The following is a 9,708-nucleotide window of genomic DNA, read 5'->3' on the forward strand; positions in this document are numbered from 1 at the left end:
ACCACCCACCCCCAGAGTCCTTTGCTTTGGTGAAATTCACCTTTCTTTCTCTTTTTAAATTTTTAAAATTTATTTTCCATTTTTGTTACCTTTTTTTTTTTGTCGTTGTTGTAGTTATTATTGTTGTAGTTAATGGATGTTGTCGTTGTTGGGTAGGACAGAGAGAAATGGAGAGAGGAGGGGAAGACAGAGAGGGGGAGAGAAAGACAGACACCTGCAGACCTGCTTCGCTGCCTGTGAAGCGACTCCCCTGCAGGTGGGGAGCCGGGGGCTCGAACCGGGATCCTTCTGCCGGTCCTTGCACTTTGTGCCACGTGCGCTTAACCCGCTGCGCTACCGCCTCCATCTTCCTTCATTCCTTCCTTCCCTCCCTCCCCCTTCCTTCCTTTCTCTCCCTCTCCTTTCTTTCTTTCTTACTCTCTCCCTCTTTCACTCCATTTTTGTCTCTTTTTTCTTCCTTTCTCTGTCTTCTTCTCTTTCTTTTTCTTTCCTCCTTTCTTTTGAGCTTTACAACTCTAGAATGACTTTTTTGCAGAGGGAGAGAGAGAGAGAGAGAGAGAATGAGAGTGTGTGTGTGTTTCAGGGACTCACCACCGAAGCCTCCTTCTACTTGAATGAAAAATCCTGTTTGTCCAGAGAGAGACCGAGAGAGAGAGAGACTGAATGATTCAGAGCAGATGGAGGGGGGCTGTGGAGTCCCTCAGCACCTGCTGTGACCCCCAACTTTAAACTTCAGCCCCCTTTGGCCCCCGCCCTCCCCCCCAGGGTCCTGGTGAGGAAGTATGGGGAGCAGAAGAGTCTTCTCATCTCTCCAGGCCTCCCCCTGGAGACTGTCTCGGAGCCAGCAGCCCCGGGCACCCCCAAGGGCACCCCCAGAGTGGCCAACAGGCCCCCCAAACTGGACAAGGGTGAGTCAGGCTGGCTGGGCGAGGCTGCCATATTTCCCTCACTACTCTTTGATGTGTCTGTCACTCTTTATAGAACATTTAAATTTTTTCTACTCTTCTTCTTCTTTCTTAATGATTACTACTGTTGTTTTACTAGAGTCCTGCTCAGCTCTGGCTGATGGTGGTGTTGGGGATTGAACCCAAGACCTCAGAGCCTCAGGCGGGAGAGGCTTCTCTGTAGAACCATCCAGCTGTCTCCCTGGCCTTGATTTTTTTATTGTTGACTTGCAAGAGCTCTTTATATATGTGGGATTTTAAAATTTTTCTTTATTGAGGGAGCAGTGGATTATAGTTGACAGTAAAATAGTTTGTACATGCAGAACATTTCTCAGTTTTCCACATAACAGTATGACTCCCACTGGGTCCTCTGTCATCCTTTTTGGACCTGTATTCTCCCCCACCCACCCCAGAGTCTTTGACTTTGGTGCAAGACACCATCTCCAGTCCAAGTTCTGCTCAGTGTTTTCCCTTCTGATCTTATTTTTTCAACTTCTGTCCATGAGTGAGATCACCCCATCTTCATCCTTCTGTTTCTGGCTGATCTCATTTCACAGGATTCCTTCAAGCTCCAAGATGGGGTGAAGAAGGTGAAGTCACCATTTTTAACAGCTGAGTAGTATTCCATTGTGTATCTAGGCCACCACTTGCTCAGCCACTCATCTGTTGTTGGACACCTGGGTTGCTTCCAGGTTTTGGCTATTACAAATTGTGCTGTTATGAACACAGGTGTACACAGATCTTTTTGGATGGGTGTGTTGGGTTCCTTAGGATATATCCCCAGGAGAGGAATTGCAGGATCATAGGGCAGGTCCACTTTTGAGAATTCTCCAGACTGTTCTCCACAGGGATGACCCTGATTTTTCTCTTTCCAGTGTACTACCCAAGTCTCTGACATTTTGATTGAATTACAATATAATTTAGGGGCCAGAAGAAAAGAAGAGGATTGTTGTTGGTTTTGAAGTTGGAAAAAAAAAAAACTGCTCAGCTCTGGCTGATGGTGGTGCTGGGGATCGAACCTGGGACCTCCGAGCCTCTGGCTGGAGAGTCTGTTTGCAGAACCCTCCTGCTGTCTTCCCCCGTCCTGTCTGTCTCTCAACTCTCCCTCCCACCCATTCGCCTACAGAGACCTCTGCAGCTGCAGACACGGCCACACGCCACCACAGCACGACAGCCCCGGGGGACCCTCGGGTCCTCGGGGGACGCAGGGCGAGGGCGGCAGTGGCGGCGGCGGCGGCAACGGTGGACGGGGCCTCTGGCGTCCAGGACCGTGAGCTGGTGTGGGGCCTGGGCCAACTCAATGACTCTTACAACTTCAGCGTGAGTGTCCCATGCCTTCTCCCTGCCCCCCCCGCCCCCCTAGAGCCTGGGGGGCTCCCCTGGCTGATCCCGCCCCTCCCCCACCCTCCCCCCACCCCCCACCTCCAAAGTTCCACGTGGTCATCGGCTCCAGGGATGAGGAAGGCCAGTACAGCCTCCACTTCCACAACTGTGACAACCTGCGGCCCAGCCACAGCCGGCCGTTTGATATCACGGTGAGCAGATGGGGGTGGGTGGGGACATATGCACACACGCACGCACACGCACGCATATGCACACACACATGTATGCATGCACACGCACGCACATGCACACACATGTATGCACACACGTACACACATACATGCACGCACACATACACGCACGCACACGTACACACACACGCACGCACATGCACACACGTGCGCACACACACACGTACACACATACACGCGCACATACACGCACACACACGCACACACACATACACGCACACGCACACACACATACACGCACACGCATACACCCACCCAGAGCTGTCCCAGGGCCTGGGGACAAGAATCCAGTCAGTCCCCCCCCCCCACGTGTCCCCACCCCCCAGCCCAACAGGCTAAGCGAGCGCACCCATTTGGGAGACAAAAAAAAAAAAAGACGCCCAGGCCAGGCAGCCTGTGACCCCCCGACACCCCCATTGCCCCCCCCGTCACCCGCACTGCCCCCCCCCCCCAACAGGTGACCATCTGTGAGCGCAACCCGGGCGGCTTCCTGTCGGCCTCCGAGATGCCCCTCTTCAAACTCTACCTGGTCATGGCCGTCTGTTTCCTGGCTGCGGGTGTCTTCTGGGTGTCTGTCCTCTGCAAGAATACGTAAGGGGGGGTGATCCCCGGGGGCGGGCGGTGGGGGTGTGAGGGTCCTCGGGCCGCCCAGGACGTCTACCCCCCCCACCCCCCCACCAGGTACAAGGTGTTCAACATCCACTGGCTCATGGCGGCCCTGGCCTTCACCAAGAGCGTCTCTCTGCTCTTCCACAGTGTGAGAGCCCCGACTGGGGGGTGCCCTGGGGGGGCGGGGGTGCCCCCCATGCAGTCCCCAAGGGCCCTCTGTCCATCCAGTGACCCTCATCCGCGTCCATCCCCTTCCATTCCACCCCGATTTCAGGCCGTCCGCCACCCCCCCCCATTCTGTCTGGTTTTTCTCCTGTGTGTCCATCTGTCCGTCCATCTGTTAGGGGCCACACAGTCCAGCCACCGCCCCCTCCCCACACACCCAAAACCTACCCCAACCCCCACGTCCATCTCTCTTGACCATCCGTCCATCTGTCCGTCCATCTGTCCAGCCCACTGTTAGGGGCCGCACAGTCCAGCCACGCTGTTCCTGCCCCATCATCCTCATTCTCTGACCTGCCCCCCACCCTGGGACCACCACCCCATCCTCCTCCACCCCCCCACACCCAAAACCTACCCCAGCCCCCCACGTCCATCTCTCTCGACCATCCGTCCATCTGTCCGTCCATTAGGCGAGACAGTCCACCCACCGCCATTCCTGCCCGGTGGTTCTCACTCTCTGACCCCCCCACCCCCTGCCCCGAAGCCTACCCCCCCCCACTCCCACGCCCCTGTCTCTTGACCGTCTGTCCGTCTGTCCGTCTACCAGATCAATTACTACTTCATCAATGCCCAGGGTCACCCCATCGAGGGCCTGGCTGTCATGCATTACATCACCCACCTGTGAGTGACCCCCTCCCCCCTCTCCCCTCCCCCCTCCGCGGGCGGCGGGAGGGCCCGGCGGGCTGCCCCCCAGCCCTGACGGCTGTCCCCCCACCCCCAGGCTGAAGGGCGCCCTCCTCTTCATCACCATCGCCCTCATCGGCTCGGGCTGGGCCTTCATCAAGTATGTGCTGTCGGACAAGGAGAAGAAGGTGTTTGGGGTGGTCATCCCCCTGCAGGTGAGTGGGGGGGCTGGGGGGCGCGGGGAGCGGAGGGGAGGGGAGGGACACCCGCCCATGCCCTGGCCCGGGCCCCCCAGGTGCTGGCCAACGTGGCCTACATCATCCTGGAGTCCCGTGAGGAAGGCACCAGCGACTACGGGCTCTGGAAGGAGATTCTGTTCCTGGTGGACCTGGTCTGCTGTGGGGCCATCCTCTTCCCGGTGGTCTGGTGAGCCCCGCCCCCTGGTGGGCGGGGCCTGCGGTGGGCGGGGCTTAAACGGCGGGGTGGGGCGGGGCCGGATTGGGGGAGGCCGGTGAGGGTGGTGCCTGGGGTGCGTGTGGGTGGAGCTTAATGTGGGTGAGGCGGGCCGATTGGGTGGGGTGGAGTCATTGTGGGTGGGTGGGGTCTAGGGTGTGTGGTCGGGGCCTGAGATGGGCAGGGCTTAATGTGGGTATGGCAGACCTGATGGAGTAGGGGTCCAGGGTGGGTGGAGACTAGGGCGTGTGGGAGGGGCCTGCAGTGGGTGGGGCTTAACGTGGGCAGGGCGGATCTGATTGGGTAGGGTTGGAGGTGTGTGGGCGGGGCTTCACATGGCCGTAGCAGGTCTGATTGGGTGGGGCTCAGTGTGGGTGGAGTCTAGTGTGTGTGGGCGGGACTTTTCGTGGACGTAGCAGGTCTGATTGGGTGGGGCTCAGCATGGGTGGTGTCTAGTGTGTGTGAGCGGGGCTTAGTGTGGATATAGCAGGTCTGATTGGGTGGGGCTCAGTGTGGGTGGAGTCTAGTGTATGTGGGCGTGGCATAGTGTGCATATAACAGGTCTGATTGGGTGTGGCTCGGCATGGGTGGAGTCTGGTGTGTGTGGGCAGGGCTTCGGTGGCCGTAGCAGGTCTGATTGGGTGGAGCTCAGTGTGGGTGGAGTCTAGTGTGTGGGCGGGGCTTCACGTGGCCATAGCCGGTTTGATTGGGTGGGGCTCAGTGTGGGTGGAGTCTAGTGTGTGTGGGTGGGGCGGGCAGAGTAGTGTGGGCAGAGTCCGGGGTGTATGAGTGGGGCTTAATGCAGGTATAGTGGGTTTGATTGGGTAGGGTTCGGGGGGTGGGGCCTGCGGTGGGTGTGGCTTAATGTGTACGTGGGCGGAGCCTGACATGACATGAGCCGGGCGGCTGGTGGCCGTGACCTCGCGGGACCTGGCTGTGGGTGGGTTTTAGTGTGGGGTGGGCAGGGGGCCTGATGTTGCTGGGGCTGGGGCCTGGTCTGGTTTGAGTGGAATCTATTGTGGACAGAGCCTGTGGTGGGTGGGGCTCAGTGTCGCTGTGGGTGGGGCTTGTCGGGGGGGCGGAGCCTAGAACCACATGGGTGTGGCCGGAGTGGGATGGGCGGGGTCTGATGGGAGTGGGCGTGGCCCCGGGGCGGGGTGGGTGGGGCCTGGAGGGTGGAGGTCTGGTGAGCACTGAGGACCTCCCCCTGTACCCCGTCCTCCCCTCCCCTCCCCTCCCACCCCACCCTCCAGGTCCATCCGGCACCTCCAGGACGCCTCGGGCACAGATGGGAAGGGTGAGGCTCGCTCCCCAGGCCCTGCTGGGTCCCCGCAGCACCAGTCTGCCTCCAGACCCGCCTTCCTGATCCCTGGCTCCCCTCCCCCTTCCACTGGCCGTCTCTTGTCTGTCCTGCGACTCCTCAGAGCCTTGCCCATCTCTGCCCACAGCCAGCCTCGCCTCTGTCCCCTTGGCTGCTCCCCTTCCCCTCCCCTCCCCCGAGGCCCCTGGGTGCCCTCTGTGTCCGTCTGTCCATGCTCCCCCCTCCCCCCGCCCGCTGACCCCTCGCCGCCCCCGCAGTGGCGGTGAACCTGGCCAAGCTGAAGCTCTTCCGCCATTACTACGTCATGGTAGGCACCCCCCATCTCCCTGGCAAGGGGGCGCGAGCGGGGGGTCTCCCCCCACCTGCCCCCACCTCACGGCGCCCCCACCCCCCGCAGGTGATCGTCTACGTCTATTTCACACGCATCATCGCCATCCTGTTGCGGGTGGCCGTGCCCTTCCAGTGGCAGTGGCTCTACCAGGTGAGGGGGCGCGGGGGGGGGGGGGGAGCTCGGGGGAGGGCCCGGGGTGCCGGGGGGACCCGGGTCTGGTGATGCCCACCCCCTCCTCCCCCAGCTCCTGGTGGAGGCCTCCACCCTGGCCTTCTTCGTGCTCACCGGCTACAAGTTCCAGCCTGCGGGCGATAACCCCTACCTGCGGCTGCCCCAGGAGGACGAGGAGGACGTACAGATGGACCAGATGTGAGGGGCGGGGCGGGGCGGGGCGGGGCGGGCCGGGGCCGGGGTGGGCGGGGCCATTTGTGTGGGTTGGAGGGTTCGCAGAACCCCAGGGTGGGGTTAAGTATGGGGGCGTGGCCGGGACGGGGAGCTGCCTGGGGGTGGTGGGACCAGGGGTTGGGAGTGGGACCTGGAGAGTCCTGGGGTGGGGGGCAAGTTGTGGGCGGGGCTTGCCTATTCCGGGGTGGGGCCAGGAGTTCCTTGTGGGTGGGACCAAGCCTCTGGGAAGAGGGGGGCTCTAGTGGTGGGTGGGGCCAGGATGGAAGTTTCTCCGGGTGGGTGGGGCCTTCAGTAACTGGGGCGGGGCCAGGCCTCTAGTGATGGAGTGGGCGGGGTCTGGCACCATGGGGGCGGGGCCTGAAAGTCCTCGGGGGTGGGATTAGGACTTTAGTGGGCGGGGCCTGAGCGTCCTGGGGGTGGGGTTAGGACGAGCTCCCTAGTGGGCGGGGCCTGCAGGTGGGTGGGGACCAGAGGCGCCGGTGGGCGGGGCCTGAGCATTTCTGGGACTGTGTCGGCCCCAGCACCCACCCCAGCACCCCTGGAGTCCCTCCTGTTTTCTGTTCACCTTCTAGAATGACCGATTCCGGCTTCCGGGAAGGCTTGTGTAAAGTCCACAAAACAGCCAGCGGGCGGGAGCTGTGATGCGACCAGATCTGGACCAACCCGGACCCCTGGGACCTCTTGTGACCAGTGACCACATTTCCCCTCCCCCTCCCCCCAACCCACGTGTCCACACTGTGCAGGCAGCCAGGGCAGGCGGGGTGCCCTCCAGCCCGGGGGAGGGCCTGGGACCCAGTTCCCCGAGCCCAGACACACAGACCGACAGACAGGCAGACAGGCAGGCAGGCAGACAGACAGACAGACAGACCGACCCTTCTGCCTCCCCCCAGCTGTACAAGAACGAGCCCGTTTCCTACGCAGGCTCCTCGCCTTGGTGGGGGCTGCAGGCTGGGGGGGTGACTCTCTGGTGGCCTTCACGGTTGGGGGGGGCGTCCGGGGACGGGGTGGGGGTGAGCTGGGGGTGGGTGGGTGGGTGTGTGTTAGCCCTTCATTTCTACCTGAAATAAACATTCGTAGCGTTAACCGGTGCACCTGCTGAGGACAGAGAGGGACCAGGACCCGCAGGTGGGTCCCCACACTCGGGGGGGAGGGCCGGCGGGCAGGGGTCCGTCACTGCACAAGACATCGGACCGAGATGGGGACCACACAGGATGAGAAGCCAGCCTGGGAAGTCGGTGACAGTGAACAGAGAAAAGCCGGGGGGGGGGGGTGTGGGGGGCATGTCCTTAAAGGAGGGGACAGAGTGAACATGATGGGTGGGTGGCCCAGGAGATGGTACAGAGACTCAGAAGCAGCCCTGGGGGGAGGGGGTTCCTGGGTTCCATTCCCGTCTCCGCCTGTGCTAGAGGGACGTTCTTGTCCTCTCCCTCCCTCCCCATCGTAAATAAAGACATACATGCCGCTGTCTTTCATTTAAAAATAATAAGTGGGGGCCCGGGTGGCGGCGCACCTGGTTGAGCGCATGTATTACAGTGCACAAGGACCCGGGTTCGAGCCCCCGGTGGGTCCCCACCTGCAGGGGGAAAGCTTTGCGAGTGGTGAAGCAGGGCTGCAGGGGTCTCTCTGTCTCTCATTCACTCCCCTTCCCTCTTAATTTCTGGCTGTCTCTATCCAATAAATAAAGATTTAAAAAAATTAAAAATAAATAAAATGTGACCTAGGATGGGAGGCCATGGATAAAGTGTCGGGCTCTCAGGCTTGGGGTCCTGAGTTCCATCCTTGGCATCCCATATGTCAGAGGAAGGCTCTGCTGCTCTCTGTCCCTCTGTCTTTCATTAATTTTTATTGTAGTCTGTCTTGTTTACCAGAACCCTCCTCAGCTCTGCCTGGTGGTGCTGGGGATTGAACCTGGAACCTTGGAGCCTCAGGCAAGAGAGTCTCTTTGCAGAACCACTATGCTATCTCCTTCCTTCCTTCCTTCCTCTCCTTCCTTCCTTCCTCTCCTTCCTCTTTCTTCTTCTTTTTAAAATTCTGCCAGAGTCCTGCTCAAACTCTATAAATACCAGGGACCTTTCAGAACTTTAGCCAGGAGAGTCTTTTTGTAGAACCACTATGTTATCTACCGCTGATTTACTAGATGATTACTAACCGTATTATTAATGGGTCTGAGGAAAGAAAGAAAGAAAGAAAAAGACTCTTCTGCCTGAAGCTCTGAGATCCCAGGTTCAATCCCCAGCACCACTATGAGCCAGAGCTGAGCAGAGCACTGGTTAAAAATTTTTTTTTTTTTAAATAGATTTGTTTATGAGAGAGAGACAGACAGACAGAGTAGGGAAAGCAGAACATTCCCTCTGGCTCCTGCAATGCTGGGGACTGAACTCAGGACCTCAGACCAGGGAGACCAACACCTTACCCACTGAGCCTGGGCTTCCAATACTCTTGGCTCATTTCCCGTCACGCAGAAAATGGTTTAGTTGCCATGTCCTGATTGTATGGAAGAACAGCTAGAGGCCACTCGGTGTTGTTCCTGTCATTCAGTGCTCTGAGCTGTGGGAGCCACTCACCTGGGGGCCGGGCATCCACCACAGAGAACCACTGAGTGGGTGTCCTGCCTGCTCCGGGGAGTTGCCGATGTCCGCGTGGCACAGAGGAGGAGAGCCTCGCCACACACACACACACACACACACAGAGCAAAGATAGGCAGGCTGCCATGGGAAAACTGGGAGCGGTTGGAATTGGTAACCGCAAAACATCTCGGGTACAGGGAAGCTTCCTGGATCTGGTTGGCAAAAGTTCCAGGAATAAGAGGAGCCGCCGCCATGGCAGCAACAAGCTTGAATGCAGATTCTGATTATTATCTCTTATTATTTCTAGTGTATCAGATAGGACAGAGAGAAATGGCGAGGGGAGGGGGAGACAGAGGAAGGGAAGGGAGACAGAGAGACCCCTGGAGACCTGCTTCAGCGCTCATGAAGCTTCCTCTCTCCCTGCCCCCCACAGATGGGGAGTGGGGGCTCCAACTTGGGTCCCTGCACATGGGGATATGTGTGCTTAGCTAGGGCACCAGCGCTCAGCCCGTTTGCTCACTTTTTAAAATATTGGTGGGGTAGAGACAGAAATCAAAAGAGAAGAAGGAGAGATAATAGACAGATAGACCTGCAGCCCTAGTCAAATGCTTATAAAGCTTCCCCCTCCCCCCGCAGGTGGGGAGCAGAGGCTTGAACC

The 9,708-nt window shown here is 59.1% G+C and overlaps 1 protein-coding gene across 1 annotated transcript; it reads left to right on the forward strand.

Annotated features, from left to right (window-relative positions):
* Nucleotides 1-2,380: 2,380 nt before the first annotated feature.
* LOC103115218 (protein GPR108) lies at nucleotides 2,381-7,473 on the forward strand. The gene is made up of 11 exons (XM_060184093.1): nucleotides 2,381-2,479; nucleotides 2,976-3,109; nucleotides 3,200-3,275; nucleotides 3,897-3,970; nucleotides 4,071-4,188; nucleotides 4,269-4,399; nucleotides 5,680-5,723; nucleotides 6,005-6,054; nucleotides 6,145-6,228; nucleotides 6,323-6,447; nucleotides 7,056-7,473. The coding sequence occupies exons 2-11, from the start codon at nucleotides 3,024-3,026 to the stop codon at nucleotides 7,123-7,125; spliced, it is 858 nt and encodes a 285-aa protein (XP_060040076.1). The 5' UTR covers nucleotides 2,381-2,479; nucleotides 2,976-3,023; the 3' UTR covers nucleotides 7,126-7,473.
* Nucleotides 7,474-9,708: the final 2,235 nt, after the last annotated feature.

The sequence above is a fragment of the Erinaceus europaeus genome, unplaced genomic scaffold (genome assembly GCF_950295315.1).
Source record: "Erinaceus europaeus unplaced genomic scaffold, mEriEur2.1 scaffold_747, whole genome shotgun sequence".
Taxonomy (NCBI): Eukaryota; Metazoa; Chordata; class Mammalia; order Eulipotyphla; family Erinaceidae; genus Erinaceus; species Erinaceus europaeus.

What these genes read in the sequence shown, in the direction of transcription:
- LOC103115218 (XM_060184093.1), top strand. Translation starts at nt 3,024, where the DNA reads ATGCCCCTCTTCAAACTCTACCTGGTCATGGCCGTCTGTTTCCTGGCT. An exon ending in TCCGCCATTACTACGTCATG is followed by an intron (nt 6,055 to 6,144) that starts GTAGGCACCCCC and finishes CACCCCCCGCAG; the next exon opens with GTGATCGTCTACGTCTATTT. An exon ending in GACGTACAGATGGACCAGAT is followed by an intron (nt 6,448 to 7,055) that starts GTGAGGGGCGGG and finishes TTCACCTTCTAG; the next exon opens with AATGACCGATTCCGGCTTCC.